General features: G+C 38.7%; 1 protein-coding gene across 1 annotated transcript in view; it reads left to right on the top strand.

Annotated features, from left to right (window-relative positions):
• Positions 1–18,534, top strand: part of MBOAT2 (membrane bound O-acyltransferase domain containing 2) — a 99,546-nt gene that overhangs the window by 2,858 nt on the left and 78,154 nt on the right. The window contains exon 2 of the mRNA XM_068406184.1: positions 14,945–15,090. Within this exon, the coding sequence (XP_068262285.1) occupies positions 14,945–15,090 (146 nt within the window). The remainder of the gene's footprint in view (positions 1–14,944; positions 15,091–18,534) is intronic.

Here is an 18,534-nt window from a genome sequence, read left to right as displayed (position 1 = left end):
AGAGGTACAGATTTGTTTGAGAATGGTATTGGTTATGTGCTTGTTAGAGATCAGTGTAAAACATGGAGGATGACAGCTCCACCCGAGCCATTTGACACATTTGTAAGAACGGTCTCCTCTCTGTGCCTGACTGTGTTACGAGAAAAGCTTGGTTGCTGTAACAGATTGCTGTTCCTAGACTTTTCTTCTTGGTACTAGAGTACCAGTTAGTTGTAGGAATGGAGAAGAACTTGTTTTCCGCTTCTGTGTATATCCCCCAACAAGGTATTATGTGATAACTTGTCGCTACATTAACCCTTCCTTTGGCTCTTGTTTTATCTTGCACCAAGTTAACTGAAAAGGCTACTTGGAAAAGCTAGTGCATTTTTTGTTAGGCTTCTTGTTCCAATTTTTCTATTGTTATTTTTAGGCTTTTGGTGCAAGGGAAGATGTTTGATGTGAACAAGAACCTATGATTATCTCTGTAGATTTGGGAAGGCAAGCTTGCACACCTTTCTTTTGTGTTTTGTTATAGGAAGAAGAAAAAAGGTCACTCCTTGGGGGTGAAAAGCCTCATATAAGGACTGTATCTTTTCACTTCTTGGAGGACCTAAGTTTGCTGCTCAGCAAAGGAAGCATCCTGTTGACAACTGTATCACCTTCAGTCCTTAATGAATGTTAATGTACCGCAGTATTCCTTCAGTCTTGTGAGGGGAGAGGGGGAGTAAGTTATGTCCTTTCTGCCCCTGACAGCTGAAGAGAAGTATGGGAAGGATTATCATAAAAACTTGGCAGCTAGAGAATCATGTGTTGCCTAATGCATCGAGGTTGTCACATGAATTATTTTATTATAGTTATGCCTCTCACCTAGCCTTCTGTTTTTCCTGTGTGTACTCATGTCATATTTGTGTCTCTGCCGCTTTCTTCTCTCTCGGTTATGAAGCCTGTTGGTCCTTGGTCTGTTTCTAGTTCTGGCACTATCTTGAAGAGTGTCTGTTGACAAATGACTTCTCTTGAGGACATGTCAGCTTACCTGTCATTAAATTGGAGATATTTAAATTTGCTGTGAGATGAGAATGATTCTAGGAGAGCAAAGCTTTCTTCTTGGCTTTAGGTCTCTGCGGGGTGAGTTCAGTGAATAGTCTTTGCTTTCACTGCTTCCACCAGAGGGAGCAAAATTTTTAGCTGAAAATTGGCAAAAATTAAATGGGTTATTACTGCCCTTCATTTGCCATAGAAACAGATAACTGTAGTAGAGGAATAGCTGAGCAGGGGAGATAAGAGGTTGACTATGACAATATGTGAGTGTCAACTTTTTGCACGGGTTGTCTAAGAGATTGATCTTGAGATCCTGAAATATGGTCTGAACAACTGGATCAACTAAGCTGACTTAAGTGATTAGCTTCTAGACAAGAAAAGAAAGAGTGTGGCTCCAATTGCTAACAGTACAGCTATGTGAAGATGTGTGGACGGAATAAAATGTCATGCTTATAATTATGCACTTTATTTAAAATACAAGATGTAAAGATAAGCAGTGTTTTTGCAACAAAAGTAAAAAAAAATTCCTTGTTATTCCCACACTTTTCTTGTTGTTTTTTTTTAGAGTCTAATTTTAGCTTTTATTTGAATAAATTTGCTCATTTGTGTAGAATAAATATAATTTTCTACACGAGTGCCATCAATCTTCAAAGAATCTAACCCAACCTTTTTTTAATAAGAATAGGCATAAAAATCCAAGTCTTCCTAAATGTGAACTATATAAACCATATGAACTTCCTTAATTTAGTGATCACAGGCCAGTTGCTGCATCTACATATTTGCATAATTTTCTGCATATGCCGCCTTGTGCAGAGGGTTACCCGAGTTCCTTTCAACATGCCCTTAATGCACTCGATTCCACATAAAAGCAATTATCATTGACATATGTTGAGCCTTTGTGTTTCACCTTGTTGCCTTCAAGGAGAGTGGGCAGGATTTTTTTCCTTGTATATATGTATGAAATGTTTATTTCTTACACGCATGTGATTGGCAAGATGGATCTGCAGATTTTTTTACTTATTTTGCTGCTTAGGAGATGAGCCACAGCTGGAGTTTAAGTAAAAGACCAGGCTTGGAGGTGGTGTAGGGAATCATTTTGCTGAGAAGCAATATGTGCCTGATTTGCCTGCAGGGAACATCTGGATGTGTCTTCTAGTTAGCTCTCGGTTATTTCACAAAGTGTTGGGCATTAGCAATGCCTTAGCCTCCCTTTTTTTTTTTCTGCCAAGGCAGCCTAACATAGCCTCCTGAGGACTGAAATATTTTAGTCTGATAAAAACCTTTTTGTCTAAACACAGAATAGAAATCAAAAAGTTTGTCCTGTAGATCTGTCCAGAATTTAAATGGCCTAATATTTGTCTTAAGCATTATGAAACTATAAAAAAGAACAAAGTGAAGAGTGTCCCAAGTTTTATTCTCTTTCACCATTGATTCTTAGACCTTTGTGTGCAGCTGTGAAATACAGAGCAGCACGGTACTGATTTTTCTGATGTGACCCAGGAAACTTATGAGTAATAGAAGTGAGTAAAACTAGCATTCATGGGTGTATAAAATCCAAACGCTGAAGATAAGGGAGTGGTAGGGTAAGAAAATTGCGCGTCTACTTTGCCATGTACTTTCCTTATCCACTGCTAGCAGCAGTCAGAAGAACAAAGGGTGGATAGCGAAGCATGATCTCCCATGACAATAGATGGAGGCTGTAGTGGGTGAAAAGAAGCTGGAAAAAAAGTCCTGTTCTCTGTTCTGTATGTGCTGTTCTCAGTGTCGGGATATTTTGAATTGTTTGGGTTTGCTAGCGAAGTTTTTACTGGTTCCTTAACTTCCCTTTGAACTAGTGGAAGGGAGGGAGTGTATCGTCAGAAGGGTCCTAGTCTCTGCAGTGACACCGATCCCAGATTTTGGTATTAATGTTTAGGTCTTGCCTTAACTCTCCATGTATTGTTCGTTGAAATTACTCTGCAATGAAAAATATGTAGAGAAGGATGAAACTGTTGGGATAAGAGAAAAAATTGGCAAGAGAAAGTGACTGTCTTGAAGGGAGGAGTGGAAGCTGTGAAGAACAGAGTTCGAAAAGAAAGCAGACACTGGTTACAGTGTTGGAAAAGATGAGCCATCTGTCAAGTGGTGGAAAGATTTAGTGCAAGAAAGAAATACCTCTAATTCAGGTTCATGAATATTGTTGTGAGGACGTAAGTATAGATCTACTTTAATTCTTTAATTTTTAGGGAGGCAGCAGTGAATTTTCATTCTGATGTGCTCTTGCACACTTTCGTACTGTGTATGTTTTCTCCAGGTTTTTGTGAAGCAGTGGAAAAACTCAAATATAATTACAGCCCAAGGTTTCTATAGTAAACATGTCAAATAAACAGTCTTTACCTGAACAGCCTATAGTGACCTGCTTTGTTTTGTCAAATTGTTTTTCCCATCCTTAAGCAATTCATTTAGGTGGTGTAAGTGTGAACACTTACTGACCTATGTTCAGCACAGTTCAAGCCATTTCTGAATTCAAAATGCAGTTCAGAAATGGCTATAAAAATACTGCAGTCCTGGGATGTTGAAAAGAAATACTGGAGTTCCTAAAGAAAAGACTAAAAAAGAAAAAACAGTAAGGCATAAGGAAGATGACAAGAGTCACTTATTTACTGAGTACATGGTTACCACTGTTTGTTTTTCAAGTGTTACTGCTGTAAATCTATTGTACCACAGCTATGTAGATCTTTTCCCTCTGTGGGCTTTTTCTTGGGTACAGTGCTGACTTCAGAGTTCTGAAAACTGGTAAAACTGAAATAAATGAGTCATCTTTATCATTCACCAGCCCTGATACTTGTTGCCTTCAACTCCTGCTTACCTGTTCCTGTGTTGACCTAATGAAGCACTGTGGTACTTCCTTTGCAGCCTTGATTATGGCATGTCTTCTTCACATTTATTATTTTGACTAACGTGCACTTCTGCTGAGTAACAGTTGCCCAGGTTTTTTTCTTGTTTTCCAAGCCTTTGAATGAGGAAGTCTAGACTGTGGGGTTTTATTTTCTCCCAGAAGATGAGAAAAACTACATGTAGCCAGGTGAAAACCTGGCTACTTAATGTGTGCATCTTTACAGTATTTATTTTACAAAGAATGTTGATGCAGTTCTTCAGTATGGTCATTTCATTTTCCTTCTTTCCTTTGGAAAGTTCTTTAAATTCAATAGTAGTTATCATTATTAGTTTTTTAGCACTCATTCAAGTGAACAGAGCTGTTTGGCAGTTTAAATTTGTCTGCAAATTTAGATAAATGCTAGTTATGCTTCCTTGTTTTAAATGATGTTTTTGGCAGCTAAGCCATCTTTTGCAAAGGAAAACGTCCATAGCTCTGCCTTTTATTCTGGAATAATATATCCAAAGGTGAAGAAGCTATTTTGGTTTGGCTGTAATGGTGTAATTTGCTGTAGTTGGGATTTTGTTGTTTCCTTTTACTTCTAGTTAAAGTGGCCTAAGCTGAAGAAGAAGGTACTCTTATTCTGAAACATGGCTTGTGAGCACACTGTATAACTACAGTGGTATATTCTATACTGGTAGTGCTACCTATATAGATCATAGAATCATAGAATGGTTTGGGCTGGAAAGGACCTTAAAGATCATCGAGTTCCAACCCTTTTGCCATGGGCAGGGACACATTCCACTAGACGAGGTTTCTCAAAGCCCCATCCAACCTGGCCTTAAACACTGCCAGGGAGGGGGCAGCCACAGCTTCTCTGGGAAACCTGGTCCAGTGTCTCACCACCCTCACAGTGAAGAATTTCTTCCTAATATCTAATCTAAATCTCCCCTCTTTCAGTTTAAAACCATTCCCCCTCATCCTGTCACTACTTGCCCTTGTAAAGAGCCCCTCTCCAGCTTTCCTGTAGGCCCCCTTCAGGTACTGGAAGGCTGCTATGAGGTCTCCCCGGAGCCTTCTCTTCTCCAGGCTGAACAGCCCCAACTTTCTCAGCCTCTCTTCATAGGAGAGGTGCTCCAGCCCTCTGATCATCTTTGTGGCCCTCCTCTGGACTCGCTCCAACAGCTCCATGTCCTTCTTATGTTGGGGGCCCCAGAGCTGGATGCAGCACTGCAAGTGGGGTCTCATGAGAGCAGAGTAGAGGGGCAGAATTACCTCCCTTGACCTGCTGGCCACGCTTCTTTTGATGCAGCCCAGGATACAGCTGGCCTTCTGGGCTGTGAGCACACATTGCCGGCTCATGTTGAGCTTCTCATCAACCATCACCCCCAAGTCCTTCTCCTCAGGGCTGCTCTCAATCCATTCTCCGCCCAGCCTGTATTTGTGCTTGGAATTGCCCCGACCCACATGCAGGACCTTGCACTTGGCCTTGTTGAACTTCATGCGGTTTGCACAGGCCCACCTCTCAAGCCTGTCAAGGTCCCTCTGGATGGCATCCCTTCCTTCCAGCATGTCGACCTCACCATACAGCTTGATGTCGTCAGCAAACTTGCTGAGGGCGCACTCAATCCCACTGTCCATGTTGCTGACAAAGATGTTAAACAGGACCGGTCCCAATACCGACCCCCGAGGAACGCTACTAGTCACTGGTGTCCCCTTGGACGTCGAGCCGTTGACCGCAACTCTCTGTTTACAGGGCATTGTTGTGGTGCTCAGAAACTTCGTAGGTGGCTGATTTCCTGCAGATGATTCCTGAATTAGGAAGAGCAGGAAGATAATAGACGTCGAGGAGTAGAGACTGAGTTGAACAGTAGCTCGTTCAAGGGAGAGCGTGGTGAACTCCTTTTTCTTTTTTTTTTTCCATGGAGAACACCAAGAAGCTGACTGTTTTAAAGATGGGAAACATTGGTTTTACGTGCTAATTAAATTGACTACTGCTGTTACTGAATCTCTGCAGGCTATATGGACAAGAGAGTGTTACTTTCTATGTTTTGTTGCTTCTTTAAAGATGGATTTCAGTTTCTCACATATCAGCAGAATATAATAGTAGTGAGGAAGATCTTAATGGAGAAAGTGTCGGTTTCTGGTTGGGTACCTCCATAGATGTTCATTATTTTGCTTTATTTTTAAATGGCTAGGGAAGTGAGTAATATGTAAAGTTTTTACAACATTTCAGGCATCGTAGTGGTTCTCTGGGTGTTAAAAACTTGTTGTTCAAATAGACATTTGAATATCTTGTATACTGCTGACACTCATGTGACAAAGAGTAGAGATTTTGAGGTTAATCTCAATGTGCCTGTGCACTGCATGCCTGTGATAAAAAGCCACATTTCTGTAATTGAGTTGTTCTTTGTTTGGAACTGTGTTTTGGCAACATAAGGCCAGGCTGTTGTGTTTCGCTGTTGTAACCCTTAACTGGCTAAACCAATTTTTGCTCAACAGCAGCAAGTGTTTTAGGTCCTTTTTGTTTTTGAGAAGAAAACAAAACAAAACACAAGCAAAAATCCCAAGCCAGCATTCTTAGTCCAATTTCACCTTTGACCCAAGCTTGCGTCCTAGATTTTGTCTGTTCCTGTGAATAAATAGCTGTTGTGTGTGACAGCTCGGGATCTATAATGCTGAATCCTTAAGAGCCCATCAGAGAGAACACCCTCCAGCTGACATCTTCCTATCCTTAATAAATTAGTTTTGGTTGTTTTCACTATAAAATGTGTACATTGATGTTTCATTTTACAGCTTTAGTCATACAGTTTGTCTTAGAATAGTTCTGAGTAATGATTTAGTAAGCCCTGTTTGAAAAAGCTTATTGGATTTGATGCTCATTTATTGCATAAACCAGATTACTGGTGCCTACATCATGTTCTTCATGATGTTCTTCACTCTCTCCAGCATACTTAAGAATTGCAAGCTAGAAATTGGAAGTTAATAGTGGAAATAGAAATACTATTATGAGTGTATGTCATGACTGACTTTGTTTTAGACTGAAATAAGCTTGGAAAGAAAGCATTCAGAATCTGATGAGTAAGTCCTTACAGCTCCCAATAAATTAATATGAAGATGAAGTATATTCATGCAACATTAAAAAGCTTTTGTTGGTGGTGTTGAAGCTGACTAACACAAATGGTTAGAGTGCAGACTTCAAGGAAGTGGCTGCTATTAGAGGGGCCATGCTTGGAAGTCTCATCTGAAAATGAGTGTCCCTTCACATTGTGTCGCGTATAAACATGCAGTAACACAGTCTTTGTGACAAGGAACACACTGCCTTGACATAAACATCTCCCGTACTGATACTGCCCCAAAATAACCACTGCTCCTTATCCTCCATTTCTTCATATTTCACCCATGAAGTGAGGTTGAGACTTTAGGACAGGAGTGTTAATTAGTTACATTTTCATCATGGGAGACGCTTGTTACTATTTGAACCAAAAATGCATTTGAAAGTATTGCCACGAGATGTGTGATCTTTGAGTTGGAAGTGGAATGCCTGTTTCTTCCTATCTGTTAGAGAAGAAATGTTTGAATTGATCTCTTGAGTGTCCTTCAGCTTTATCAGATACCTCTGTCACTGTCTCTGGGCTCCTCTTTCTGACATTTCCCAATAAATTGAAGAAAATTACCAAACACTTCGATTTTGAGTCTTGTCATGGAATTGCTTTTTTTCAGCTTTAGTGTGGAAATTGTTCTTTTTTTTTTTTTTTTAATATCAGCACAGCAATTTTCAGGAAATAGTTGGAAAATTCGTTGTTGGTTGCAAATAATAGTTATTCTCACTCTTCAGTTCTTAGTGGTTTGGCAGTAGGCAATTATTGGATAATTGTGCAAGCTGTTTGTTCCTTTTCTTTTGTACTGGATGAAGGTTAGAAATTGGACAGAAGATCCCTCTGTACTGCTATCTGGTTGCTGTGGAGAAGCATCAGCTCTTTGTGTTATAAGTAGCTTTTTGTGAACATGTGTATATGTTTTTAATTCCTCAACTGACTGTTTTGGTGGAAAAGGGAAATGGTTTTGACCTAAATGGCAGCAAGAACAAGAAAATACTGATATTTGAGAAGCAAGGCACAACTGAGGCTTCATTAATTGTGATAAGGTTTGGCAATTTTTGACAAGTTATGTGTCAACAAAATGATGCTTGGAGGGGTTTGTGGTTTTACAGTGTCACTGCTAATAAAATAGCCCTATAGATTTAGAAAAAAATCAAAGCCTCAGCTTTAAGATCAGTGCTTCTTTTTAAAGAAAATATACATTGTTCTGTCTTGATCTCCTAGCTCTTGCAAGAGCTCTTTTCAGAGTTTTTTTCAGTTCATTTTCTACAATGTTTTTTAAAATATCTTTTTTCTCTAATAACCGTAGTTCTTGAAAATAAGACCATAAGATGGGAGAATAGGGATGCTGCTCAATGCACCTTGCTCGCTAGCCCTGTCAGACACAGCAGGAAGCGTGTGCGATAACTTTGTTTCTGCGGTAGAGTGGTGGACCAAAAATGGCTATAGACAGCGGGACAAGTAATGCTGGCACCTGGCAGCTCAGAAAAACTGAATTCCGTGGAGGAAACATACTGTGGTATGGCAAAAAAGGGGGGAAAAAACCCCAAATCACTGGCTGCAGAATCATTGTCTCCACAGGTTCTTGACTATGAAGCATCTTGCATCTTAAAACTGTTGTTTTAGGCTCTGTGTATGATCAGGTAGGCTTCAGTGCTTCTGCTTATATTAAAAAGAACAAACCAAAACAAAACAAAAAAAAAACCCAAAAAACCCACATAAAACCAACCAACCAAACCACAACAAACCCACATTGGCTTTCATTCATCAAAAGCATATTACTGAGGCCACAGGCATTCATTGCAGTTTACAGGTTGGAATACTTTTTTTTTTCTTCTGACCAGAGAATATTTGTTAAAAATGAGAAAATAAGGAAGCACGAAGATGAGGTAACTTCCAAAGAGTTTGCGTGGGTCATTGGCAGAAGAGAGAATAAAATGCAATATTCCTGAAGATTATTTGGTGCTCCACCCACTAGACCACTGTTTTTCTTGTGAGGTACTTTACAGTCCATGTTATACTTCTAAGTACCTCTCAGTGCCCTGCTAGAGCTAGTAAGCAAACCTTCGTACAATCACGTTGCTACTTCTCAGTGGACTGTAGGCTGTGTGGGCCTGTATGATTAATTTGTGCCATGCATTTAGGAGTTATCTATATCCGTAACATTCCCTCGCTGCTTTGGCTGCTTTTCTGAATGAGGCACATGCTTTATGTGCTGTGAAGCAGCAGGATTCTGGAGGGCTTGGCTGTAATGATTTGCTTTGGATATTAAAATATAGCTGATATGAAGAGGAAGCTTAGCCTAAGATCTGAATTAGTGGATAAAAATTGCACAGCAGTATATTAAAAATTAGTTTCATAGGAGAAATAAGCTTTTCTTCTATATTTCTTTTTAACATAGACTTAAAAATGGTCTTTGTTTATTAAAGATGCTGCCTGTGTTGGAAGTTTGGAGATTTCTAGCAGTTCAAATAAAATGTTTTGCCAAAACTTCCTCTTGATTATGAAAATTCTTGTAGCAGTCAGTAACCTTTTTCTCCTTTTTTTTTTTTGCTTTATGTAGAGAATTGATCCTTCAAACACTTTTTTCCTAAGAAATAACTTTGTTTTGACAAATGCATGGCATAAATTACATTTACATTTTTAAAAGACGAGAATAAATGTCTTTAAAAGTTTTATTATAAAACTTTCTCTTGACTTTTCCACAGGTCATGCTCAACGCAGTAAATGTTATAATGGATTTGTATTTTGTGTAGCTACTCCAAGCACTGAAACTATGAATTTGTGCTCATGTTTTACTGTTATATTTGGCACAAAGTGTGCCTGTAAACTGCGCTGGCTGTAGGACTGGTCTTGCACCAAAATAGTGGATTTAATTTTTAAATTGCTAGAATACATACAGCAGGTTTTGTAATAGCTTAGTATGTCTAAGTGGTATTTCACACACACCTACATTAATCATTGCTGAATAACCAGTGCTGATAATTTGCATTATCATTGGGAGTTTTTTATTCTTATGTGCACATAACTTTCCATTACACATTGCTCTCTGTATGGGACTTTTAGGTGTTACTGTCATTATAAGCTGAGCTGTTGGTATAACCTATACCTGAGGAGGTAAAAAATTCTGCGTTTGTTTTCTTATACAATTGGTAAATTATAACTATTCAGGGTGAAACTTGCTGTTCCATGCGTCTGCATCAGAACCTTTTTTTTGCCTAGGAAGTTTCAGCTTTAAGTGGATCAAAGTTTTTTTATTTCTTTTATAAAACTGGAGCTGCTTATTGGATCAGGTTTTATGACTTTGGGGAAGCAAGTTAGAATTTAGTTTGAGGAATGAATCGTGCTGCTTTCAGGAATGTGTTGTCTTTGTTCTTTGTGGGTGTTCTGCTCGCATCTGACCAAGTCATGAGGTGTTTAAAAGTCGTATTTTGCCCATGCTCACAATGTTATAAGAGCGTGACGTAAATTTTCAAAATGTACGCAAGTATACCACTCCCAGATGTTGAGATTACTGTATATAACATTTGCCAACAAAACAACTGCTTGGTTAAGTGCCTGGTTTTTGTGGAAACTTTCATGATGGTGATGTCCAGTTCTGTCCTTGTTCCTGTTTGCTTGTGATCTGAATGACTGTTCTGTTTGTCCTCTAGGAAGCCGGATAATTTTTTTTGCTCTGTTTCAAAGCAAGTCATATATCTTTAGTTCTTCCTGTATCTTAGCATGTGGATACAGTGGAGCTGTATGTCAACTCCACACTGGTCAGTGTGGGTAAAGATGGGAGATGTAATTAGGAAAAGGCTGGATGTTAAATTTTGCCTTTGTTTACTTCAGCAAGTAGTGCAGTACAGGAGTGTTTCTGTGGGATGAAGTGGCTGGCATTGAGGATCCAACATTGATGCTGTAATAATTTTGGGAAATACTGCTTTTGCCTAGGTCAGTCCATGAGCTAAATGCCCGCTTACCTTTGGAGCAGATCTTCTAGTTCAGTATAGCTTAAAAGAAGTCAAGTTTGTGTATTCGGACACCACTGTACAGTGCACGCCAAAGCAGCTGAAGTGAGGGTGACTGGGAGGCTTGGTTCAGAAGCCCTCTCCTGGTCTGAACTAAAATGCTGTGTAGATGCATGTGTTGTCTTGCTGCTGGAATTCGAAGTGAATGATATAGAATTTGGGAGCCCGGAGAGTCTGTTTCTCTTTCTACCCCCTATAGCATTGGCAAGGGATTAATCTTATTTCTGTGTGGAGATGAGTACATATTTCTGATAGCTGAAGTAGTAGAAAACTGTGCTTTGGACTGAAGCACCCACAGGTAGTCGCGAATGGGTAAGCTTTGACTTTGTGGTAGAAATGCTGTGTTTTCCATTTCTTTTCAATGTAAGAAATCAGATATTCAAAATGTTTATCAAGTGAATATATAGCCTGTGATATAAAAGACAGAAAAAATGTCAGATGGAGATTACCTCTGTGACTATAACACAGCCTAGTAGTGGTCACAAACTCTTCTGTATGAGCTCCCTCCTTTACTTGAAATACGAATCACTGGTAAACCCAAGTTTCAGTGACCTGGAGAAATAGAATTATAATATAATTATAATATAATATTCTGTCATAGTGATGATTTTCAATTTTGCTTGCATTTTGAGTTTCTTTGGGCCTGATTTATAGGCATGCATGATATTCAGAATAGCAGCTGAAGTTATATTTTCAAAGCACAACTCCAGTTAAAGTTCTGTTAAAAGTACTGACTGAAGAACTAGGCACTGAGTGTCTGAAATTGAGCAACCAAAGTTAGTGGACATTTATTTTACCCTTTGGGCTTTAATCATTGTGTACCAGTCACCCACCCTTAGAACAGGAACAGGAATACTGATCTCGCAAAGTTATTGCAATACTACACGTGTTTTATGTAGTCTTGCCACGTTGTGGACAGATCTGCATAAACGTGTCTATGGGGAAATGTGAGGGTTTTGTATTCAGTGTAGGATGCAGATGGTGAGCGTTTAATGGGTCATGGGATGAGGGCAAAAACTGGGCAATGGTCCATTTGCTGAATGAAGCAGAAATCCTGCTGGGGAAAATGGAATAAAGCAGCAGAAAGAGTATTATCAGAAATAGGTATGTATAAAGGCTAAACTGAAGCTGCATGGCTTTCAAATCTTAACGGCTGCAGAGCTTGGTTTTACAAATATGTATTTAAAGCTTGGGGAGGATTTGATGTGATATAAGTCTGCAAAACCATTGGTGCTTTGTAATTGCGTTTCGCTGCGCTGTGAGGCAAGTGTAAGGATTGGATTGGTAAGAATAGAGAAGGAATGCAGGGTGATGTCTTTTCTGTATCCAAGTATGCATTAAGTTTGTGCACTTTTTGGGAAGAGCACTGGTAGTTTTGGAGTCACTTGCAAAGAAAGCTTTCGGAACAAGATTGTGTTGCTGGAGTCATTTAGCTGTGTGTTCAAAACACCAACATCATGAATAGACATCCTTGGAAATTTTGCTTGTGGGATTGGTCTAAAGGTATGATATCCTGCATTTTATTGCTGTTCTCAAAATATTTTTATTGGGAAAGGTGTTTTGGGGTTTTTTTTTGTGGTTTTGTGTGGGTTTTTTTTTTGTTTGTTTGATGGGACACTGTTTTTCAGATATGGATTTGGTCATTTGAGTAAATGGGTAAACCAAGAGCAAGTGCCTAGGAAAGGAGTCAGCAGGCAGGGAGTGAAAAGGGGGCACCTTTCTCAGATTCTCTTTGCGTGTTTTGTACGAGGATTTTCCACATTCCTAAACCTGCAGGCTCACCCTGAATTGTGGAATTCATGGTTTCTTGTTTTGCTTGTCTGCTCCTATAGAGATGATGATACAGGTCAGGGATGCCAAGCACTTCTGCCCTTTGCCATGATAATAGTAGGAGCCAGGTGATGACGTTTCTTCTTCCCTGGGTCTTGCTAGCTTGCTCTCAGGGGTAATCTGAAAAAGAAGGACATCATGAGACCCCAATTGTCAAATCATCTGTAATGCAGCCAAAGCAGTGATGTCTGGACATTCAGTAAAACCAGCAATGCTAATTTGTCCACTGTGCTGTCACTTAGACAGGTATTCCTGCCCGCTTCTTCCTTCGATCTCCTTCACCTCAGCTTCACTGCATATTTATCTCAATTTTCTCCTCTGTCTGTCTCCCCCGTCTAGTCTGTCTAGGGTGTGAGTTCCTTGGGTCAGAAACATGCTCTATGGTATACATAGCATAATTTCTGTAGTAAATATCCAAAATGAATGTTGATACTGAATTCATAGTTAATTACTTTGGCTTTAATTTTTCTTTCTTTCAGTCTTTTTTAAAACATTATCAGTTTGCTTCCCTTTCAGTGGTTCATTAAACTTGACTGTTTCGGATGAAACTTTTCCACTAAATCTACAGACTCATCCTGAGTTACAAACCTCACTCCATTTCATTTGCATCATTGCTTATATAGGAGAGAAAACAGGTCAAGTTATGCCCTGAAAGAATATCTCCTCATTCATTTAGGATTTTTCAAATACTGTTAAAAGCATAATGTAAATGTGGGAGTAAGAGAATGGATGGCAAAGTGTACATGACAATTTAGTTTAGGGAACTGCTCCTGTTAAAAAGAGCAGTCCTGTCTTCTGAGCCTCTTTCCCTGCTAGCACTTAATGCTTGTGTAACTTGGTATGACAGAAGGTTTTAGAGTGGTTCAGAAAACAGGGAATTATCCTTGGCTTTGCAAATGGGGAATCTGTGCAATTGTTAAAAGACGGGATTTCTGTAGGTAGTTGATGGTATTTAGCTTCTACTTTAACTATAACCATGTTTGCATACTCACACACACCCTTACCTGTTATTGCCTGAAGCTTGGCTGAAAATGATGAAGGAATGAGGTAAATGAATTATAGTACTAGAGGCGTGCCCTGGAAACATCAATATTAGGCCTGCTGTCATGAACATAAAAATAGTGTTGTCATTGTACCCTGTGGTATGAAGTACATATTTCAGCTAAGTGGCATCAAACAGGCTAAAACACTGTTGTGCTAAGGACTAGTCAGGCACGCAGTACCTGCAGGTTTCTTTTGTTGAAGTGATTATGACCTGAAGGAGTGGTCCCCGAGCTCTTGTTTGTGATGACTTGGGATGCTGCTGCTATTAGACACAGACAATTGTTAGGCAGTTTTCTATGGAAGAAAACAATCCATGGAGTGGGAAATGTTCTTTTCTAAATAAAGAAATTCATCTGGCTTTTTGTGGCTTAAGCCAGTTTTGGTAGTGGGTGCTGTATTTGAGGAAATTACTTTTTTTATCATGCCCTTACTGTTAAATTTATTTCAGGCCACAGTCAGAATGATTCTTTTTACTCACTTGTTTGTTTTTTTTAATTCCACTTTTCTTTTCAGTGTCCTAATGTCTTTAAATATTTAGTATACAAGAGATTTTCTGTCTTCTAGAATAAACGGCCTGAAGGGAGGAGGAATTTCTGAAACTATCCTAACTGAATGTACAAGAAGAAAATCCAGTGTGCAACCAAGCTGTTTATCTGATTACATACCACTGCAGGGATCTGCCAGTGATTTGTGTAGCCGATATGTATTTCCAAGTGATACTCAGTTAAAAAAAAAAAACAACAAATAAAAACCCAGCCCAGATCTTCACGTTACTAGGAGAATATAAATGATTCCATGGTTGATAGAGTGGTTTAGTATATAGAAAATTTACAGGAAAATATGTAAAAATTATTACTTTTTTTTCTTGATTCATGCACGGTTTGCCTCAACAGGTTTGATGTATCTTTTCTTCTTAGCTGCTCAGAGGAGCACTGTTTCGTGCTTTAGGAGGGGAGGGGTTCTTGGCTGACATGCTGCCGCAGAGCCAAAGGTCCTGCAAATTGTTAATAGTGTGTGGATATTTCTGTTCATTTTTAATATGCAAGTGTGTGAGAACTTTTTTCTTTTCTTTTTTTATGCAGGTCAACTTTGTAGTGTGCCAACTGTTTGCCTTGCTTGCGGCTATTTGGTTTCGAACATACCTTCATTCAAGCAAAACTAGCCCATTTATAAGACATGTTGTTGCAACCCTCTTGGGCCTTTATCTTGCACTTTTTTGTTTTGGATGGTAAGTTGCACTTAAATTGACTTTCCAGAGATTTGTAGGTTTTCATTTCTTGTTTGCAGGGAAGCAAAGTTTTGTTATGAAGAGCCTTATTACCTAATTCTGTGGTTTTTAGCTGCTGCAAACGTACAGAAGTTAGCTTAAAATTTCTGATGTGGTGCACAAATTTTGAAAGATCTTCCATTTGCAAACTGGTAACAAACATACTGTTTGCCTATGGTTTTGGGAGAATGGAGCAGGTGCAGTTTGTTTAACGTGTAGCAGTTTTTCTGTAAACTTGCCTGAGGAGTATTCTCTCAAGGCACAGCACAGGTGTGATGACTAAGAAAATTTCTCTTAAAGATTCACTGCATGAGATACCTTGCTGTGTCTTTTTCTGAATATTGACTATAATCTGACTTTTTGTAGGAAGAGTGCCTGGAACTGCAGTACTGATGATGCTCCTAGTAGTATAAAACACCTGGAAAGGAGCTGGCCTCTATTCGAGAGTTTTTTGTGTGTGGGTTTTTTCTTTTATGTTTTGGAGGGTGTGGTTTGTTTTTGTGTCGTTTGTTTTTTTTTGTTTTTTTTTTTTTTTTAAAAACCCACAAATTTTCTGTGACTGCTGTTGTCACATCTTGATCTTTCACAGTGTAGCATGCCAGAATGTCAGTAGGGCTAATAAAGGGTATGCACTTAGTTTGGTGAAAAATTTTTTTTCCTTCAAAATTAGCTTACTAAATGGCTCTCATCTTCCCAAGATGGCTTAATATTAATTAAGTGCTGGTTTCGGTTTATTGCACAGTAAACAAAAGTGCTTGCTCAGCTGTAAGTATATAGAAGACTTATTTATACTGACTGTTGTAGAGTATTACTGAACTAGGGACAATTAATCAAGCCTGTTGTGCAGGTGGGAAGATGCACGCAGTGTGTGCCCGCATGTGTCTGTGCACACACGGAGCGTGTATAAATAAATCTTGGAATTCCAGACCACGGATCTGGCCTCTACTTTGGCATGTCGCAGAGACTTCTCAACATTACCTGATAGGTATTACTTTTAAATTTAGGAAAAGAAAAATCAGTAAGTTTTAGCCTTTGGATTTACATGTGTGATTTACTTGTATGTATAATTCCATAACTCCCATGCATTTCTCAAACTTTAGGCCATGGCATTCTGCTTTGAGGGAATGATCTGGTGTCAAAAGACTTTCAGTCTTAGCACCAAATGAGGAGGATGTTACAGGAGATAGGTGCTACTGTGTGTGGCTTTTGTGAGAGTTCTGTAAGCTTTAGAAGCACATTCTGTATCCATTGCTTTGGAAACAGAAATCTTTAATTGTAGTTTGTAACTAGAAAGTGTTAATAATAGATTCATATCTGAAATTTGGGGATGAGAGACTTTAGAAAGAAACAACCTCCATCCCCAACAGACATAAATAAAGATTTGTGGAAGCCTCTCATTGGCAGTACACCCTGGAAAAGAAATCAGAGAGATGTTTTATGCCATATTAGAAATCCAGATTATTCTAGTTTACTTTGGATCGTACTTAAAGCAATTATTTTAGCAAGGAATTTCTATTTGACTAAAATTGTTGTTTTTTTTCTTACAATCATGGAACTAAAAGCTTTTTAAAAATGCTAAAAAGAAAGAACATAAGTTGAGATGCTAAAAGTACCCATTCTTTAAAAAGCTGATACTTCTGTTGCACTTGTGCCAACTCTATGTATTATACAAGCATGTTTTTTGAGGGTTTTGTTTGGTTCCCCTCACCCCTCCTCAAGGAATCAAGTGTATGTGTAGCTTAAAATCCCGTGGTACACCTTCAGTGACTCTTCAGTTGTGTTATAACATGTGTATACAAGAGGGAAACTGTTCCTGCTTTTTTATATAGTGTTTATAGTAAAGGTAGAATTGCATGAGAAAATCTCATGCAAACCTAAATGTGGGAAGTAGTTTGGAATCTGTACCCTTTTAAGAATATTTGTTAGCCATTATGTTGTCCTCTTCAGTTTCAGGTGTGTTAATTTTCAGTCACCTTTGTAGTGCTTGTGGTGGTGATGTGGGCCAGGAAGAGAAGGGATAATTCCCTTGGGACAATAGCAAATAGCATAAAAGGCCTAGAATAGCCTTTGTATGTAGCTAAAATTTACTACTTCATGTTGTATTTAAATGCATCCTTTTTAATTGTTGAATCAGAGATCAATCATATTGCTACTCTTAAGAACTTTGAAAGAGAAGTATTTTCAGAGACTGTAATCTTGATATGGTACTCCATGTCACCCAAATTTTGTCAGACTTTGATATCTTATTATGTCCCTTTCACTGTTTAAGAAGCAAACCTCTTAAACTTAAATTTTGGTCATTTCACTGATGCCTGTCTTTGCTACACAGTGTTGCTAATACGTGGCTGATATGAGAAGAAAAAGTGAATATTTTTTTAATTGGGAATTGCTTATATTAAATGTGCATTTGAATTTTAGATAGTCATATCTTAGATGAGACTAGCTAGTAGTGAAGCATGGGAGCATGTGCTGATTGGATCTTCCATAAAAAGTGAAGATTTTCAATGTCAGTTAATATCCAAGTGAATTGTTTTCCCTCAGTTCATCACGTGTAGACTTTGTAGGACTTTAGCTGGATCGAACTGGGTTTCTTGTTGAAAGTCTTTGAAGACATTTCCTTATGAATAGATGAGGAGTGAAATTAGGAAATTGCTGATGACAAGCTGAAAGAAAGAAAACAGTGTAACAAAGTAGTAGCTGCTTTTTAGGCTGCTTTTTATGGGAAGAATTCCAAAACTAGATTAGTGTGTCACTTGAGCATGTGTAAGTGTACTACTGAGGCACTAAAAGTACCAGAGTAAAAGAGAATCGATGAAGATCTGATGCTTTTCCCCAGCCACTGGAAATGGTATGCCACCAGTGCTCTCCTAGCTTACTGAGATATAACTCCTTTAAAAAAACAAAACAAAACAAACCCCCAAAAACCCAAACCAATGGTGATGTGGTAGCTATGGTGGTAAACTGTGGAAAACAAATAAGGAGCAGAGGTTAGAGCACCTTTGTGAAATAAATCTGTGGGTTCTTGGTGTGTAGGTGTGTGTGGGGGGCTTTGTTTATGTTTTTGAGACTGTCATCAGCACTATGGTTTTGAGACCATCATCCCTCTATCAGTTATTGACAACTTGGAGCAAAGAGACTGGTTGGACAGTGTTACCATTTCTATTGACTGGGAAATCTTTCCATATACTAATATTGTGGATACTTAGATATTGTTGGCCTTATGTGAGATACCTATTGCTACAAACAGGTAAAAAGATGAGTATGGGAATTGAATGACAAAACATTCATGTTATTTACACATGGAATAATGCCAAGTGGAAGTATTATGAGACATATTCTTTGTATTTTCAGGATTATCAGCATTTACAATAGTCTTGTTTATGAGCTGGAGAATTCTAGTGAAGT

This window comes from Nyctibius grandis, chromosome 1 (assembly GCF_013368605.1).
Source record: "Nyctibius grandis isolate bNycGra1 chromosome 1, bNycGra1.pri, whole genome shotgun sequence".
NCBI classification, from domain to species: Eukaryota; Metazoa; Chordata; class Aves; order Nyctibiiformes; family Nyctibiidae; genus Nyctibius; species Nyctibius grandis.
Note: the sequence above shows the minus strand (reverse complement) of the source record. Positions and strands in the feature narration are given on the sequence as shown.